Source organism: Podarcis cretensis, assembly GCF_951804945.1.
Source record: "Podarcis cretensis genome assembly, chromosome: 1".
Lineage (NCBI taxonomy): Eukaryota > Metazoa > Chordata > Lepidosauria > Squamata > Lacertidae > Podarcis > Podarcis cretensis.
The window spans coordinates 8,146,990-8,166,003 of record NC_137170.1 but is presented as its reverse complement, the minus strand read 5'-3'; the positions used below and the strand labels follow the sequence as shown (position 1 = coordinate 8,166,003).

At 43.9% G+C, this 19,014-nt stretch overlaps 1 protein-coding gene across 5 annotated transcripts in view; it reads right to left on the bottom strand.

The window, feature by feature from the left end:
• Nucleotides 1-19,014, bottom strand: part of KIAA0586 — a 79,055-nt gene that overhangs the window by 57,919 nt on the left and 2,122 nt on the right. Inside the window, exons 2-17 of one of the 5 annotated variants that reach the window (XM_079981877.1) lie at nucleotides 18,535-18,890; nucleotides 16,810-16,892; nucleotides 15,982-16,051; nucleotides 15,029-15,095; nucleotides 13,684-13,849; nucleotides 12,266-12,502; nucleotides 9,932-10,097; nucleotides 8,431-8,607; nucleotides 7,068-7,188; nucleotides 5,260-5,410; nucleotides 3,668-3,709; nucleotides 2,771-2,887; nucleotides 1,639-1,862; nucleotides 1,393-1,465; nucleotides 1,032-1,187; nucleotides 15-189 (exon numbers count right to left, since the gene is read on the bottom strand). In XM_079981877.1, the coding sequence (XP_079838003.1) occupies nucleotides 15-189; nucleotides 1,032-1,187; nucleotides 1,393-1,465; nucleotides 1,639-1,862; nucleotides 2,771-2,887; nucleotides 3,668-3,709; nucleotides 5,260-5,410; nucleotides 7,068-7,188; nucleotides 8,431-8,607; nucleotides 9,932-10,097; nucleotides 12,266-12,502; nucleotides 13,684-13,849; nucleotides 15,029-15,095; nucleotides 15,982-16,051; nucleotides 16,810-16,892; nucleotides 18,535-18,862 (2,353 nt within the window). In that variant the 5' untranslated portion in view covers nucleotides 18,863-18,890. The remainder of the gene's footprint in view (nucleotides 1-14; nucleotides 190-1,031; nucleotides 1,188-1,392; nucleotides 1,466-1,638; nucleotides 1,863-2,770; nucleotides 2,888-3,667; nucleotides 3,710-5,259; nucleotides 5,411-7,067; nucleotides 7,189-8,430; nucleotides 8,608-9,931; nucleotides 10,098-12,265; nucleotides 12,503-13,683; nucleotides 13,850-15,028; nucleotides 15,096-15,981; nucleotides 16,052-16,809; nucleotides 16,893-18,534; nucleotides 18,891-19,014) is intronic. The other 4 variants (XM_079981880.1, XM_079981879.1, XM_079981881.1 and 1 more) reach the window with 4 other exon arrangements.

Genomic DNA, 19,014 nt, shown 5'->3' with positions numbered 1-19,014 from the left:
GGCGTTTTACCTACCCTTAACACTCTCTATCAGTTTAGGTCTTGGAGGCTTTGATTTGGGAGAAGGTGAGTTGAACCTCAGGTACGGGGATTTCTTAAGTGTGCTCCTGTGACCCTGGTAAATCGGCCGGCCATATATCTGAGAGAGATAATCTTCATTTCGTGCTCCCGTCCATCTTTTCGGAGGCCCCTGCAAAAAAACAGAAAATGACTCTGAAACTTTTTAATAAAAAAGGCAACATGCTGGCGTAGAGAGAGAGAGAGAGAGAGAGAGAGAGAGAGAGAGAGAGTTGGATCTGGATGGCAGAGATTTGGGCTGAAATACCTGATGGGATGGCCTTGGTCAACTTACTCTCTCAACCTAACCACCTCTCAGTGCTGTTGCTAGAATAAAACGGGATTAACTATTCCAAGCATTTTGGAAAAAAAGGTGGGGTGCAAATGTAGGATACAATTACTGCTATTTATTTGTGCAGCACCGTTGGCAGACATGGTGCTTGAGCAAAAGGGCACCAGCAAATGATACAAGCGATGCCGCATTTGTTTATAGGGATTTATACCTAGATCTTCAACAAAGTTGTCAGGGTAGCTTACACCACCAGTGGCTTTGTACTTGGCACTGCTTGGGAATTCAAAAAACAAAAACAAAAAAACAAAAAACCACCAGTGCATTTCTGAAATCAGTGATTAAAATCAGTGCAGTTTCAAAAGGTTCAGCCTGCCACCTTGATCCAAAAAGGAACCATCATACAAATTTGGTTACAACAACTTAAGAGGTATCCAAATGCATAACCATAAAAGACAAGCTCGGCTATATGAGAATCCAGACCTGGAGAAAGTGTTCCTCAACCCAAGGTCCCTGAAATCAGTTGCCCTGCGGTACAGCAGGGAAAATATGCTATTTATTTATTTATGAGAAAGAGAAAAGCATAATTTCTAGCATTTATACTATGGTTGGTCCAAACCTCGGTCCATGGAGGTTGCTGGGCAGAGCTAAGAATCCCTGACTGTTCCCAAACTCTGCAGTCTCACCTTATCTGCTAGTACTGGAGTGGGCTTTGCTGCAGGCAAATGCCTTTTAGTTGGGATTCCCATGGGGTACTGAGATTTTGCATGTGTTTCTCTGCTGGCTTTCATTGTCTTGACAGCCTGTTGTGCCTCGAGGACATCATTCCTTGCCATTTCATCCTAAAGGCAAAATGTAAAAGCAGCTGGTAAGGTTAGATCACAGCAAGGGTGCAGCTTTCGACCAAAAGCACTGATGGACTCTTTCAACTATCTGGCCTTCTATTTTGTAATGACATGCACTTTCTCTTTTGTATAATTTTTCCTTCAATATAGTTTTTAAAAAATGAAGACTTAAGTATCAATAGGTGGGTCTTAAAAGCCATACCTGGATTTCCATGCTGATTGTCTTAATCCACTCATCTACAGACTTTCTGATTCGTATCTCCTCTAGGACATCTCTAGATGAGAGAAGGAAGTGATGTAATTTAGGGTGGGTTTTTTGTTTTTTTAACTTGCATCTAGTGAACAAAACTAAAAACTTTGAAACCACCAAGCTTGCCTAATACTATATTTGCTGCTGGCATTTAAATATATCAACACAGGATTAAAAACAACTGCCACAGGGCTCTACCTGTCTGCTGTCAACTCATCAATGAAGGCGTGAAGAGCATTGCCATCCTTGGCACGGATAATGGCTTCCACGTTTTCTTCAAGGAGCTTCTTGTTCTTGCGCACTGCTCTCAGGATCTTTTCAGCATCCCTCAGTATAGATTTGGAAGCCATGGTTGACTGAAGAATGGCTGACTTTGAAAGCTCCTGGAGTTCTGGAAGGCTTGGGGCAACAGGGTATTTTTGCTAAAATCCAAACAAAATGGGACCAGAGGTTCAAATATTCAGGACTGTCCTCAATGCTGCTCAGCCAGATACCCTGATAAGGTCAGCAGTGCTTAATGGAAGCAACTGCCCTCCGTTTGACACCAGTATTGTCAACTCCAGTTAAAACCAAAACAAAGCCTTGGGTATTATTTTGGGGAGACCGGAGGGACATCGCTATGCCTGACAACAAATCCTAATTATTGGATTCTTTTGTTCCATCTTTTTGTGCCTGCCAAACAGCCATGTCATGCTTATAATATTTTATTCTCTTTATAAGTATGCTGTTTTAAATGTGCATTTTATATTTGGCTTCACTTAGTAATGTTTTCTTTTGAAATGTTTAAGATTTTGTTTTTGTTAACTTTGTTTGTGTTCAATAAGTATTCTGTAATTGACCTCCTTCGTAATGTTTTATTTTCAAATCTTTGGGATGGTATTTTGGTTTCTTGTTAATTGTGTTGATTTGACTGTGTACTTTATATTTTTCGGAAATGTTTGATTCTGCATTGTTTTATTGACATTTAATATGCTGTGAACCGCTTTGATATTTTTCTTTAAAATATAAAGCAGTGTAGAAATAATAACAATAACAATAACAATAATATTTTGCTTTTTCATTTATTGCCGATTTGAACATCCTGGAAAGCGGCCACAAACACAGAAATTTTAGCTAGGCTAAATCTAGTTACTAAAATAATCATAAGCATGAAATATAATAACCACCCACTATAAAGACAACATGGCAGAAATTTAGAAGCAGCACAAAAAGCCCTCAGCCCAGGGTGACAAAGTTTGGGGAGATGAGGTCTTTGCCTGGTGCCAGGGACACAGCCCTTGTGGGTACCAGGAAAGCATTCCGCAGACAGGGCACCCCAATCACCACCCACCGCAGTTGCGGGAACCTGTAGAAGCACCTCAGATGATGACGGCCACAGCGAACAGGCAGACTGATGTGAAGGCAGGCGATCCTTCTGTCGGGCAAGGTCTCTGAAGTGCGAGGTTGCCTACAAATTAAAAGGAGAAAGGGCGGCCCTTTGACTCCCGAGGCAAGCTACATAAGTAAATAAAACTACTCAGCCATGCAATACGTGTCTGCAACAGGCAAACGCTAGAGGCCATTTGCGGTAAGGGAAACCCACCCACACCACCCCCAGCTTCCAAGCCCTTTTAGAGAATCTTAGTTCTCATGGTATAGGGAACTGGTACACAAGTTTCTTCAAAAGAGGTGGCGGGAGCTTCATAGCACTGCACTGCTGCCAGGCCCTATACAAACTACAGAACAGGGACATTTAAATGCCTGTAGTTTTACTGAAGGTGCACCCAGGCTGTTGCAGTCTGGCGACCGGCTGGCTTGACGCTAGTGCATGAAGCCACAGACCAGGAATGCTGATGGCTTCGAAAAGGGAATGAACTACATGGCAATGAACGCCTGGCAGATGCAAGCATCAGGTCTGCCTTTCTAGTTGTACATGGGTCCAGCCCTGCTTTAAAAACCCCATTTTTAAGGTTATGGCAGAATCAAGGCAGGCAGCTGGGCGCTATAGTTTTTAGTGATTTCATTGCTCACGTGTCCTGCAGTGGAATGTTTAAAGGAGTCTTTCGCCAACCCTCCAGAAATTATGGACTACAACCTTCATCAGCCCCAGTGTCATATGTAGACCAAAACCTCTGGGGGCCAGCAGGTTGCCATAAACTGGATTAGAGGTATTTGGTTTTAGGGTATTTTATTGCTCCAAGGCACTGTCTCCATAATTTAAAAACAAACAAACAAATTGACACAGAACCTTCATAATACTATTCATGTCCGACTTCCACTCCTTTGCATCCTGTAAGGCAAGCGGGGAGAAATAATCTGTTACACTTAAGATAAAGTTCCCTACACAGATATAAAGTACAGTATACCAGAATCACGAGGCATCTTAAAGGCTAACAGACTTATTATGACATGAGCATGTACGGACTTAAGCCCACTTTGTCAGATGCTTGACGTGAAGATGTGCTAAGCTGTTTTTGCTGCAAGAGACGAGCGCAGCAACTTGTCTGGAAAGAAAGTATGCTAGAACTCTCAGTTAAAATCTCACCAAGACTATCTGTATGGAGTTCTAATATACACTTATGTCTTCCTACTGTAGGCCAAAACATCACCACCACCTCTGTGACCCTCAAGTAACGCCCTTATTCATCATGCTAGAAGGCCTAATTTTATCATGCGTTGGGAGAGAGAAAATGTTCTCCTCTTGATTCCGTCCTTTAGATTACCCTCCATGCCTACCGAAGTTCAACTTGACAGGACGGCTGAACAGTTACGAAAGCATACTGTACTGCAATAAAATGTGGATCCAACTTTTAATAATTAACAATGCCTCCGCAATCCAGGAAAGAAGCAAAAGGAGCTTGGGGCAGGAGTGCACTCAGGCTATTCCAGATTGCTCCCTCACATCAGTGCTGTATAGCTCCAAGGAACTACATAGGCTAGCAGAGTGCTGACACCAGGTGCCCCTGGCCCAAATTCAACACTACACTGTATGTGCAGTGAAACATCCACTTTCCTCCAGAAGGCAAGCCCTCTCCCCTAAACCCCAAGTAACAAAGGCTGCTTTTAAGCCAACATGCATCAGGAGTTGTAAGGCGCTCACTGAATTACAGCCATTGCATGCCATTTGCATGATTTATTCTGCTAACAGCTGAGGAGAGTCTGAAAACTGGATTTCCTGGCTGCTACATTTTCATTTGCAGAAACCACCTCTGCAAGTTCAAATTTCAGGCTCCTGCTTGCAAGTATTTCAACTTCACCCACTATTAAGTTGTTAAGTTGTTGTTAAGCAGCTGGAGGAGAGGACAGAGGGTGAAGAAAGAGCTGTGAGTGGAGAAGGGCCCTCTTCCCATCCTTTGGACCCCCTGGGAAACTCAGCAAACCTGCTGCACCTAGAACTGGGTGGAGAGAGGGCAGCTGAATGGGACACAGGTGTGAGCAGCTGGAAGAAGGACCATGCATCTTGGGACTGCCCAGAACAAGAAACTCTAGAATGAGAGACTAGGGCAATATCTGCTGTTTTCAGGATCTCTTCTCATTGAGGGACTTTTGTGGGTGAGCTGAGAGTTTGTTTGGACCCGGGGTTAGAACCCGGAGGCTGGGAGGGAGGTAGTGTCAGAAGGAAAGTGAATTGATTTATGTATATTAGTAACTTTGTATTAATGTAACATTTTTACATGTGACTGTGTAGTATTTTTTGTAGTATTTAAGCTGGCTGATGTTGCTTCAGTTTTTTGTACACCGCTTAGAGATATTTTAAAGTATATTAAGCAGCATAGAAATTAACTAGTCAATCAATAATTAATCAAATTATTTCAGCAACCTGGTCATATTTTGCTTTACCTGCAGGATGTCATGCATGTCCCGTTTCAGTTGCCCAAGATCATGAAGCACAGCATCTGCTTTCTTAACTGTTCTCTCAACCGGATTGTGATCTTGAAGTGTGCTTTTAGATGCAGGAAAGGGCTCAGTCTGCTGAATGTTCAATCTGCTACTAAGAAATATTTCAGAGTTCTCATTACTCCTGCATTTCTTCTTCAAGTGCTGAATCAAGACTGAATCAACCAGCAGTTGGCCTTCACCACCTACTATTGAGAATCGGGGGAAATCCCCGCCAAATTGTGGGTGTTTATGAATCAAGTTAGGGACGCAGGTGGCGCTGTGGGTTAAAGCCTCAGCGCCTAGGACTTGCCGATCGAAAGGTCGGCGGTTCGAATCCCTGCGGCGGGGTGCGCTCCCGCTGCTCGGTCCCAGCGCCTGCCAACCTAGCAGTTCGAAAGCACCTCCGGGTGCAAGTAGATAAATAGGGACCGCTTACCAGCGGGAAGGTAAACGGCGTTTCCGTGTGCGGCTCTGGCTCGCCAGAGCAGCGATGTCACGCTGGCCACGTGACCCGGAAGTGTCTCTGGACAGCGCTGGCCCCTGGCCTCTTAAGTGAGATGGGCGCACAACCCCAGAGTCTGTCAAGACTGGCCCGTACGGGCAGGGGTACCTTTACCTTTACCTATGAATCAAGTTACACAACTCTGGAGAGGGACACATATTCCTACAAGAACAAAAAGGTCCAGAAAGGCAGGGAAACAGATGCTTAAGCAAAGCCATGTTATTGGCCACCAAAGCTGCCATATGTTGGCAGAGCTGGTGTGGGTAAAAACTATTATATTTTTACCCAATTTGCTACTTAGCCCTTTTATTTTATATATTAGACATATGGCCCTTCATCATAAGGTTTCAGGGTGGTTCACAAGATAAAAGTTTTGCCCAATCTGAGAATTTCACACTTATCACTTAAAATAAACACAAGACAATAAAATATCCATTATCCAAGAGGCAAAAATAAAGCAAAACACCTGACCATCGGAGGGAACTGAGAACAAATGTTTACCCCAGGTTTTGCCTGTATGCACTGGTTAATGGATGCAGACACAGCATTACACCTTCTAACGGGAAACTCGGGTGGTGAGTGGATTGTAGCCAAAAAAGGGCCACTGAGAAGAGGAAGTATCAACATGCTTGGGGTTACCCCAAGATTTGCAGAAGTAGTTTTTTAAAAAAACAACCCTAAGGGGGCAGGGCGGCCCTCTCAACAGTCGAATGAGGACTAAGACTGCTCAGAAGCCATGGACTGTTGACTGTCACCTGGAAAAGGAAAATAGAAGGAGGTGCAAGGGGATGGAACGAGGACAAAAATGCCCTGCTAGGATCAAATGGTGGTGGAAATCATACAAGTGCTCCTTTTAGGAGGGAATATACACAGCCACTTTTTCCTGCGGGTTCCACTTGTCTGATTCTAATTCAGTAGTTCAGGCTAGGTACAAAAGAGGTGGACAAAGTTCAAGGGTCAGTTTGCCCTGTTTAGCACAGTTAAGCTTAAACACAGTATGCAAGTGTACTTTTCAACCTCATGCCTATGCAAACAAAGCTTTTAAAGAAAACAGTCTCTTCCATGAAACACACGTCTCAAGCATGTACAGAGTTCAGCTAGGAATTATGGGAGCAGTGTTATATAAATCGCCAAAAATGGAAACCTCTTAATTTTCTATTATTTCCGTTATTTGAACTGAGATTAGGATATCGCTGCAGGTCAAATTTAGTTTCTAGGATTTCAAATATCTACAAGCTGTTTGCTTTTTAACAAGGGAGGTGCTTACTGCTCTCTTCCAAAACACCACGGCATCACATTGTCACTTCTGGGGTCGTTCCAAGAAGATGCACTCTGGCTTAATGGGGTTTCTTGAGAATTCAAGATGTGCTCTAGAAGTCTCCCTCCACCTAGATGAGAAAAAAGAGCATGCCATATTATAGCAGAATAGGGCAGAGTATAGTGTGTGTGCACGTTCAAATATGTGTGTGTGTGCCCTCACAGAGACACATATATGGGATAGTTACATTCCTGGTTTCCTTCCCAGAATGAATAGCATTTACGTATTTATAAATTATATCTATGCATATGTGTGAGCAGACATCATATGCTACCCACTGATTTTTAAAGATAGGCGTGTAGCAAATTGGCTGTAATAATGTTACTTGTCTGAGCATTAGTAAAATACTGAAGCAATATGATGAATACTAGAGAATTGTAAAATTCACATATGGGATTGTAAATAATAATAATAATAATAATAATAATAATAATAATTTCTTTATACCCCGCCCTTCCCTGTTCAGAAAACTGGGCTCAGGGTGGCTAACAACAAATTTAAAAGACTTAATTGATGCAACAAAAAACAGCATAAAATACAGTATAAAACATGAATAACAATAAATTTAAAATTTAAAATCAATTTAGGGGGGAAATCCATTCAACAAACATTAGATGATCACCAGGGCTAGCTGGCTAAATTAGTCCTATTTGGGCCAGCGAGGAGACCAGGGGAAAATTAGCTGTGGGATCCCAGAGCGGGTAATCATAAAAAGGGGAGAGGGAGGGAAGGAAGGGGAATAAAAGATCATGATAAGTTCAAATTAAAGGCGAGGTGGAATAGCTCTGTCTTACAGGCCCTGCGGAAGGAAGTTAAATCCTGCAGCGCCCTTGTCTCATGGGACAGAGCATTCCACCAGGTCGGAGCCATCACTGAGAAGGCCCTGGCCCTGGTGGAGGATAATCTGACTTCCTTAGGGCCCGGGACCTCTAAACTATGATTATTCATGGACCTTAAGGTCCTCTGCAGTGCAGACCAGGAGAGGCGGTCCCGTAAATACGAGGGCCCTAAGCCACAAAGGGCTTTAAAGATCAAAACCAACACCTTAAACCTGACCCGATACTCTTTTTGAGCTGTAATGGACAAGCTGGAAGGCTTATTTAGAATAAAAGCCTAATACACATTCAAAGAGTGTGAAATGCTTGAAAACTGTGAAGTCTCGAGTGGTGCTGATAAAAAACAACAATACATCTAATGCCAGCCAGAGCACTGTTGATGTAGGCGAGAATAGTCATGGTTGTGGGAAAAAAGCAAGTGGGCAGATCCACATCAATAATGAGAAAGAGAAGCTTTGAAGCTTCCTGGAGCTCACCCAAAGTTCTTCCACAAGTTGACTGTTGCACATTTTCTTTTTCTCCAACCGGTTGTTCTCTCTTTGCCAGTTTCTGTGAGATTTTAGTATCTTTGGATACCGGCACAGGAGCGTATCTGCGTGGTGCTGGTGTCTTCTGTGAACTAATACCGCGGCTTTCATGTTTCCGGGAACATGCTGGAATGTGGGAAGATAGGTTTGCCCAATTAGAAAAAAGCGTATTAAAGAGAGTGAGCAGTGAAAATCAAATCACCCGAATTATGCCAGTGGTTAAAATGACCTCCTCAAGATAGAACAGTCTCAACTTGTCAGATAAAGAGAACACACATTTTGCAAAACAGAGCTGGATATCTGGGAGGAAGCAAGTGGAAGATTATAGTCATGCCCATCTGTTTTATAAGTACTTTTTAATTTTTTTTATTAAATTTGCTTAGTAACATAACATTATTATATTCTATAAAACAAGGAATACAAAACAGCATTCATTCATACTACAATGCATAACTACATAACATTAAAATATATGGTTTCTGAAAAAAAGGCTTACATAACAAAATCAATTCAAAATACCATCCGGTTTCCTTTTTTTTTTAATTTCCCCCCTCCAACCCCCCCCCCCCCCGGTTGTTTTATAAGTACTTAAAACACATGTCATGAGCTACAATACTTGCTTGGTGACCGCTCCAGAGTTATGGACTTGTGGAGATCTGCCCAAACCTGAAAATGTTTCAGAAGCGATCTGGCAATTTAAGAAACCTTTCAGTAATCAGTAGAAACCAACAGAGGGAAGTGGGGATGGAAGAAAGAGGAGGTTGCTGAAGTTATGCCCTTTTGTCTCTCCTGTCTTCCAGCTGGGACATTTTTAACCTATTCACAGGCAGAATATTCACAATTCACTATTCTGTTCGTACTAGAACCCAGCTACTATTCAGTAGCTAAAGTTACACAAACCTCTCCATTACTTTTTTCACTACTATGCATTTCAACACAGGGACTCAGATCCAGAAGTCACAGTAACCCTTGGTTAAGCAGGCATAAGTATTGAGATGTCTCAACTGAAAACCGTCATTTATAATTGCTGGCAAACCATAAACTGTGATCTGAAGTGGGTTTGGTGTTAGGATCGTGGCCATTGCTCTGCCACCATAGGCTACTACACCATGACATGAATTTAGGAATCTGAGAAGACTGAAGATGAGAGGAGACAATCATGGTTTAGCCATTCCATGGCTGGAAGCTCACATCATAGTTTGGGTTCTGAACTATGATTAATTTTAACCATGATTTGGTGTGGTCTTAACTGAGCTGAACAGGCCTCTAAAGGCAAGAATTAGTTTTGCCATTATTGCTTTGGGGCATTAAGCAAGCCTAATCTCATGCCTGGTCTACTTTTTATGGAGTCTTAAATTGAAGATGACAAGAGCTAGAAAACACACAATTTTAACTGAATTTTAACTGCTTTGCAGTTCTATATGAATCAGAGCAACCCAATGCCTCTCACCTTGCGCAGGTATGGCGTTGGAAGGGAAAAAACCATGCTGCTGAGCAGAGATAGGGTCAGTAAGAGGCTTGCCTGCATTCATGGCATGTGTTGCCGTTCTTTTGGAAGCTGCTGTGTTGACATCTTGGAAGCCACCCGAGTTCAGTGCAGAGTTAATCAAACGGGACTAGGAGAAAGAGGTTTCAATTCAAACACAGGAATAGCTTGGCAAGAACTTCCGTGCACAAAAAAGACAGTATCAGTTGCAGAGAAAATATCATAAATACTCGCCTGTAGCTCAGGGGCTCTGCACACCTCTATGGGCTGCCCACATGGCCTCCAGCTTAGCCCTAGATTCCAAAGACCTCCCTCCCTTTAATCAAGGGTCTTCTTGGAAACAGTTCCCCATTTGCGGAATGTCTTCCCTGGTGAGGTACCTCTGTTTACCACGCTGACATTCAAGCGGAATTTTTAAACATGCGTGTTCATCCAGCCATTTGATGGGGTAAAGGTACCGTTCCTGGCAACCTTGAGAATATTAGTTGCGAGGAAATTCGACCATTTCCAAGTGTTTTATTTATTTATTTATAATGTGCTGTTAGCCTGTTATGCTGCTTGGCACCCCAGACTCCTTTGGGTGGAAGGTCAAGAAGCTTATTTATTAAAGGTTGCAGTCAATGTGCAGTGGTACCTCGGGTTACATACGCTTCAGGTTACAGACTCCACTAACCCAGAAATAGTACCTCAGGTTAAGAACTTTGCTTCAGGAAGAGAACAGAAATCGTGTTCTGGCGGCGCGGCGGCAGCAGGAGGCCCCATTAAGCTAAAGTGGTGCTTGAGGTTAAGAACAGTTTCAGGTTAAGAATGCACCTCCGGAACGAATTAAGTACTTAACCCAAGGTACCACTGTACTGCTAAGCCTAAAGTTCTGTCAGTGCAAGGATTTCTCTTTGCGTAAGGGTTCGCAGAAGCGGCTTAGTCATGCTGGCCAGATGACCCGGAAGCTGTCTGCGGACAAACGCCGGCTCCCTCGGCCTATAGAGCGAGATGAGCGCGCAACCCCAGAGTCGGTCACAACTGGACCTAATGGTCAGGGGTCCCTTTACCTTTAAGGGAACATTCTCCCCCTCTGCTTCCTCACCCCATATCTGTTCTGGGGGTACCCTCCCCAACCCTATGGAGCATATACAGGAACAGTATATCTCCTCCTAAGGGTGCCATTCTGTGTGTTTTTGTGGGTTGGATCTTGAGAAAAGCATGCAGAGGTGGGCTTGCAAATACTGCTTCCCCCTTTCCCCACCAGAGCCTGCTGAATCGGGTGGGACCAGCTAAGTTGGCCTCCACCAGCCCTCTTTCCTTGGGATCCAACCATGGGTTGTTAATATGCATAGGTTATAACAACAGCAGCATAAGGTGAGCAACATAAAGGCACAGTAAACCAAAACAAGTTCCCTTAACGCAGTTACATTTAAAAATTGTAGCCATGGGTGATGTACAGAATATTCTCATGAAATGAAACAGCAGGGTTCTACATTTGACCTCACCATGGTGATCCATGCGATGGTCACCTCCAGGCTTGACTACTGTAACCAGCTCTACATGGGGCTGCCCTTGAAACTGACCCCAAAACTTCAGCGGGTGCAGAATGCTACGGCGAGACTCGTCACGGGGTCCTCGCCAGGGGAGCACATTCATCCGGTGCTATACCAGTTGCACTGGCTCCCGGTGGAGTACAGGATCAGGTTTAAGGTGCTGGTTTTAACCTTTAAAGCCCTATATGGCTTAGGACCCTCGTACCTATGGGACCTCCTCTCCTGGTATTCCCCACGGAGGACCTTAAGGTCTGCAAATAATAACACCCTGAAGATCCCAGGCCCTAGGGAGATTAGACTGGCCTCGACCAGAGCCAGGGCCTTTTCGGCCGTGGCCCCGGCCTGGTGGAACGCTCTCTCACAAGAGACTAGGGCCCTGCGGGACGTGACATCTTTTTGCAGGGCCTGCAAGACGGAGCTGTTCCGCCAGGCCTTTGGTCGGGGTTCAGTCTGATTATTTTCTTTCTGTATAAGAACAAGCATTAAAGAGGCCTCCTAGCCTGCTCACAGGTCCTTTATATTATAAGACCAGTGGTAACAGCTGGCTCTGGAGAATATTAACCACTCTCAATTTTACCCATGGACCATCATCTGTCCAGATTTTGCTCTGAACTAATTTCAAGATGTATTTTAACTAATTGATTGCCTGTTTTTATGTTCTTATGCTCTTTGTATACTGTCTTAGTTTCATGATGTTAGCCATCCTAAGCCCGGCTCCGGCTGGAGTACAAATAAAATATTATAATAATAATAATGCCAGTACCTGAATATTCATTTGCTGCTGCTGCAAATTTTCCAGATGCTGAATTCGCTGTTCCATGAACTGATTCATCTGCTTTTCAAGTTCGCCGACTCTCTGATGGCAAGGGGGCCCCTCAAGCTGTTGAGCCTTCAAGATGGCTTGCTGGTCTGCAACACGCTGCAGCTGTTTGTCTGTCTCCTGCAACCTGGTAAGCATTTCGGACACAGAGCTCACTTTTGCTTCCAAGTCGCTCTGGACCTGGAGGGAAAGACGCAAGCCAAAAGTTGTGAAGGCCAGAACTTCTCTCCCCCAAGCCTAGATGGTTGTCCTTGGGTTGCAAGAAAAGCTGCCCTTTAACGTGGCTGAGTCTGGTCCAAGGAACTGGAAGGCTACCCACCAATTTCTAAGCGATCTGTTTGTTAAAAAGGGAATTCGGGTTTTCTGAAAACAAGATCTAAATTCCATTTCCAGCACACACACATGCATGCACCTTTCAACACACCCCCAAGAAAAAATCTTGGAGGGTTTAGTTTTCACAGGGAGCTTACGAAAGTTTGTTTACATTTTTTAAAATATTTGCAAGTTGTTTCATGGAGGGTGTCAGAGCCACCCTGGGTCCCAGCTCACAAGAGACCAAAGTCCAGTCCAAGTTATATACAAAAGGTTTTATTGAAGATCATTGTCGTCGTTACATCCAAACTCCGTGGCTCCACATCTGTTACCCTTAGATGTTAGAAGTCCCCTCTGAGTCCGTCCCTCCCCTGCACCAATTTAAGAGGCTTGTGCTGCTCCACCTTTTCCTCTCCTTCCTTTTCCGCAGGGTCTTCCTGCCCCCCTGTGTTCCCTCTTTCCGGGACTCCCCAGAGGCTGAGTCTTCTCCTGCCTGCTGCCCCCTCCTTCGTGCTTTAGCACCAGGCTCCTCCCCAGAGCTCTCCCCACTTCCGCGCGCCTCCACATTTGAACTTGGCGCGCGTACGTTGCTCCTCACCTTCCTTTCAACAGCCACACTGCTCCCGGTACTGCTTTCCGCCCCTTCCGGCAGGACGTCTTGCCCCGATCTCCTTCCCCCCTCTGCTCCTTGTTCTGTTCCTCCCGACACACTGGTAACTCCACCCTCTTCACTCCGTTCCGGTGGAGAAGCAGGTCTCGATCTCCAACTCCCACTGGCGGTTCCCCCTACGTTCCCCTGCTCCTGACTGCTTCCCCCTTGGGCTCCCCTTGGCTTGACCAGGGGGGCTCCCTTTTGGGAATCCTCCGATTCACTGGACGGACTCATGGACCATCTCGGGTCCTTGTCGTCCTCTTCCTCGTCAGGCTGGAATCCTTCTCCCTCACTCTCGGTCTCCTCCCTCCTCTGCGCCTCTCTCCCTGAACCCCTGACAGAGGGGAAAGGCAGGGAATATTTTCTAAACAAATAAATAATGAAGCCAGTTACTTACTTTGAAAAGTGGGGCTGTAGAAGCTATAGCTGCTGCTGTGGCAGCTGCGATGGTTGTAGCTGACTCTATCTCGCTTTGTGTTGACTTGGTACTGTCCTTTTTGTCAGAGCCTAAATCATCCAGCAGTTGGACCTTCACCTCTTTAAATACAGGAACAGTCTGAATTCTAAATATACAAAACAGGCATGGAAAAGTGTTTTTATTATTTTCTTTTGTAAGAGCCATCCCCCCCCCCAAAGTATTTTCAGTGAACTAATGTCACTTCAAACCTGGTAAATGAGGTAAGACATTTTACACTAGGACATACTACTTGTTCATCTTAGTTGGGATTCCTGCATTGCAGGGGTTGGACTAGATGATCCTCGGGGTGTTTTCGAACTCTACAATCTGTCTACTTCTTGAAGCCTCAAAGTACACCCCTGCGTTTTTTAAAATTTTGAGTCTGTAGATTGCCTGCTCTTTTTGGCTGTGTTTTATTTTGTGTTTGGGCTTCTGTTTGGGGGATAGTTCCTAATATCACAAATTTGACTTCAGTAAAATGGGTATTTTGTAGTGCTCATGCAGTAACCCGCTGCCTTGCAGGACAACTTTGGGAGAAGATAAAAGGGCTCAGGAGTAAACCACGCACAAATACAGAATGGAGCCCATAAGGCAGTTGGGTGACGCCTTGTACACCGCCTTCTGGCAACTCCTGCAACCAAGCTGGCACCAAACATCTTGCTTTCCTTTCCTTTGGACCACATCAGCAAGGCTGAGAAGGGGGGGTCTTGTCATCAGGGCAGCTCAAGACCTCCAGACACACTGCCCAGGCTTGCACCCTGGAGAGGCCACTTCATTTTTTTTTAATACAGTGGTACCTCTAGTTGCAGACATGATCCATTCCGGGGTGCCATTTGCACCCCAAAAAGTCCGCAACTAGAGTGGCGCTTCTGAGCAAGCATGGAGCGAAATAGACTGCTTCTGCACATGTGTGAAGCGCACAGAACGCCGGAAGTATACACTTCTGGGTTTCCCGTGTTCGCAAGCCGAAAAGACGCAACATGCACCTAACGCAACACGAGGTATGACTGTATTTCCAAATGTGCCCCTGGGCTGCTTCAACTGGCAGGAGCTCTCCAGGGTTCTAGGCAGAAAGTTAATTCCCACCACCAGCATACAAAGCTCAGTGGTGCAGCACATAAGAAGATCCCTATATAAGAAGCTTGCAATGCTGCCAGTTTTCTCCAGCGATTCCACCCACTGTGTCCCCAACATATTAGTAGACAGCAGTAACACTTTTGAGCCATTAAAGAGGGAAGGAATTCGTAGATGGAATCAAGTATACAGTAAACATTTGCTTCCTTACCTCTGCTTGAACACAGCTCTTACAGCCTCCTTCTGCCCAGTATCATACTGGGAAATAAACATGTCAGCTAATGTGGAACAAAAAAAGAAGAAGAAACTGTACTCATTGGAATCTAAAATGCTCACAAAGCACAACCTTACGAAAAGAAAACAAAGGCCTGTTCAGATACCACTTATCATCAGAATCTCTACACAGAGGGAGATCAGATCTTGGGCTCATGCGTCACCTCATCCCAACCTCACACAGAACATAACATTTTGCTATACGTTGCCGTGGGCAACTTTGGGAGGAAGGGCAGGATTTGAAATTTCCATCATCATCTTAATACGAGAACTTATGGAGACCAGGCTTTATTTTGAATCTGGAATTTCTCTAATTTTGTAACCAAAACCTTGCTTTCAAGGGGATTCCGGACAACTACTGTTGGGCACACATTGCAGCACAATTAGAACACTAAGATTTTAACTGGTAACAGCTCAAGTCATACCTAAAAGTTATGGACAAAAATATCACATGAAGCCACTGAATTTTTGCTGCATTGATCGATTATGAAACTTAATTTACATTGTGCCTGAGCGACTGTGGTGTCCATTACGCTGTCCCCCTACCTCCCCAATCAACATCTGCCCTCCCTCTCTGCCAGCTTCTGTAGTAGGGAAAGATGGAAAGAACCCAGAAGTTGCCTCAAAAGCACCCGGAAGTGTTGACTTCTTCCTTTCCCGCATTCACGTCCCCAACACTGCTACCGTTGTATGCCTTTTGTGTACTTGACTACTTCGATAAATGCTCGTTTTCATCTTCAGTATTTAAAAAATACCCAGAAATATGGGGGAAATTGTCCCCAAAGGACAAATAAAAGCAGGAACAAAAGTTGCACTCCTATGCACATTTACCTAGTAATAAACACCATTGCTAGTTTCAGAGCGCATTTGCAAAGGGGTGAGTTGCATTACCTTTTTGTTTGCTGCCATCCTCTTTTACTTGTGAAGGAATGTGTACTCCAGTGTCGTGTGAATAAGCCTGCTGGGGGGCGGGGAGGGAGGGACGAGAAGGTAAGAGAGATATATAAAATAATCTTTCATGTATTTTATATTTCTCAACGAAAATCACACTGTTATTTAATTCCAGAGGGTAGCATTGTGAATTTATTGCAGCAAATAAGGTATTGTGACATCTTAACAACTCAGAAATTTATTATGCCATATGCTTAAATCACAATAAATTTGTTCATTTTTAAGGTCCTAAAGGACTCTGGTTTTATTACTATTTAACTGTCCCTTATGTGCCAAATATATAGAATATATCGCTGATATGCTGAATAGGTATATTTAATGGACAATATTTGACCTGCAAAGCCTCCAGTACAATTGCCAGGCTGCGAACATCTTAACAGCTCAGTTGTTGCTGTTTTTAAAAGCTTCTAAACATGGTTTGCAGAGAAGTTTAAGAAAATGAAACACTAAGGTTGTAAAAGGAGAGGGAAACAATGAAGTAAAAAGAAAGGCAGAACAATTTTGTCTCAGCTATCACAAATTACAAGTCCTTAAAAGCACCCAGAAACATTTTCAACATATTTCGTTTGACAGCAGTAACTTCAGAATTACAATACTGTGAAGCTGATAAAACCCATCTTGGGTGGTGGTTGCAATACAGACGCAAAGGCAATATGCAAAAGAGAAATACAAATGGATAGTCTTCTGATATTTGGTAAGCAAGGTGTATGGGAACAAGCATATGAAATATCCTCTGTAGACTGAAGAACAGAATACCACTGTGCTTACCTCTGGAGATAACTCTGAGGGCTTGCTATCTTTTTTAGTTGACAGTAGTTCTGAATGTCTACCGCTATACCTGCTTACAACACCTAGAAGAAATATCAATTCACTGGGTTATATATCAATTAACTGCTATCTTGCTTATAGCGCACATACTTGCAAGCAATGATCAATCAATCAAACCTTTATTACGGTCATAGAGCAGCATAAGGGTGGGGTACAATCATTTAAAATCTGCAAAACATTTTGGAAAGCTAAAATTATTAAAAGAGAAGGTATATATAAAAGACGATAAGAATCTAAAAGAAGCTAAAAGAAGGGTTAGGAGCATTAAACGGATGTGGAAGCGCTTAAAAGGTTAGTATATAAAAGGCTATGACTATCAATTTACAAAGCACTCTAATATGGGCGTTCGTTAAATTTAGTTTGTGGCGCAGGTCATCAACCAACGAATTTTGAACGCTACTGTGCAGAACCTGGCAACACTGTATGTTGTAGCAGGGTTGGTATCTGAAAGCAGCAGGGAGGTATAGAATTGTCTTGTGTGCGCTGGGTACTTATGGAGTAGTGGGGAGATGAGGCTAATACGGATGTCTCTATAATATAAGCACTGGAGAGGCACATGCTCTATTGTTTCTATCTGTCCAGAATCACAGGGGCATTGTCTCTCTGAGGAAGCAATCTTCCTATAAGCAGAGTACTAAAGAAAACTACAGAGCCTGTACATGCCATCAACACATACCATTGTAATGTAGGTTATAATCTGTTAAGATAAACAGGAAACATTGTCCTGTCTTCACTGAAATCCTCCAGAATCACTCAACCAATCTACACCCACTTGGAGCAACTGAAAAGCCACAGCACGCCTGGCAATACAACTGCAGTTTAACTTAACAATGTTTGCCCACGGACCTAGAAACTCATGGTGGCTATGCTCTGCCTCACAGTATTGCTCCTGTATATGAGTTGCTGTAAACCACGGGGGAGTGCTGTTCTTATGTTCAAGTCTTCTAAGGACATAGCTGCCTCATACTAGGAAGTCTCTCTTACCTCAGATAAACCACAGTACAGTGGTACCTTGGGTTAAGAACTTAATTCGTACTGGAGGTCTGTTCTTAACCTGAAACTGTTCTTAATCTGAGGTACCACTTTAGCTAATGGGGCCTCCAGCTGCCACTGCGCCACCAAAGCACAATTTCTGTCCTCATCCTGAAGCAAAGTTCTTAACCCAAGGTACTATTTCTGGGTTAGCAAAGTCTGTAACCTGAAGCGTCTGTAACCTGAAGCGTATGTAACCCGAGGTACCACTGTAAAGGTGGTCAGAGTGGCTGTGAATCTGTCACCAAAAGGACTGAATGCAGAGACAATGCAAAGGGAAAGTAAGAGAAGACAAAACCAGATGTGATCAAATAGATATAGATAGATTTGTTTGTTCGTATGTAAGCCCACGGTTAGGGACACCTTGTTCTGATTTCACGTAAGCCACTCTGGAAGCCTTTTTGGCTCTAGGGTTACAAATGCTCTGAATAAATAAATGTGATGGGGAGTTGAGGACCTCCATTCATAATTTACTGGACATTTTCCTCGTCAGCTAAGTGAACATATTTGACAGAGTCTGTACTAGTTATGGCCTATAGAGAGACAACAGCCTCAGACAAACCACAACCGATAACAAATGAAGTTTTTGACTAACTTCAAAGAAATAAAAACTGCACAGGGCTACAGACATACCCTCCGTTACACCTCCAGAAGTTGCTGCTGTTGGCTTATGAGATGCAGGTTTGTTGGCCAACAATGCTGGTGGAATATCAGCTGCACCATCAACCGTCAACACAGCACATTCTGGACGATGGGGTGGAGGCACTTCCCGAAGCTTCTTCACAGAAATGCGTATTCTTTTCTTGGTGCAAGCAGCAGGCTTGCTGTCAGCGGACACAGCTGTCCGAGGGTCAATGGGCTTCTTTTTCATGGGGAAGCTGGTGGAGCGGATGAGAATGTCACCAGCAGTGAGGCTATCAGAATAACTTTTGCTCACACCAGACGTCTCTCCCACTTCCATTAAGAGCTCACGGCACAGGCGTCAGTTTCTATGAAACAAAACACAAGATGACCCACAATTTCACACATAGCAAATGGAGGAAAGGGGAACACAGGTGCAAGGATTAGGATATCAATCACTTATTGCTGTGACTATGACAAAATTGAAGGTAA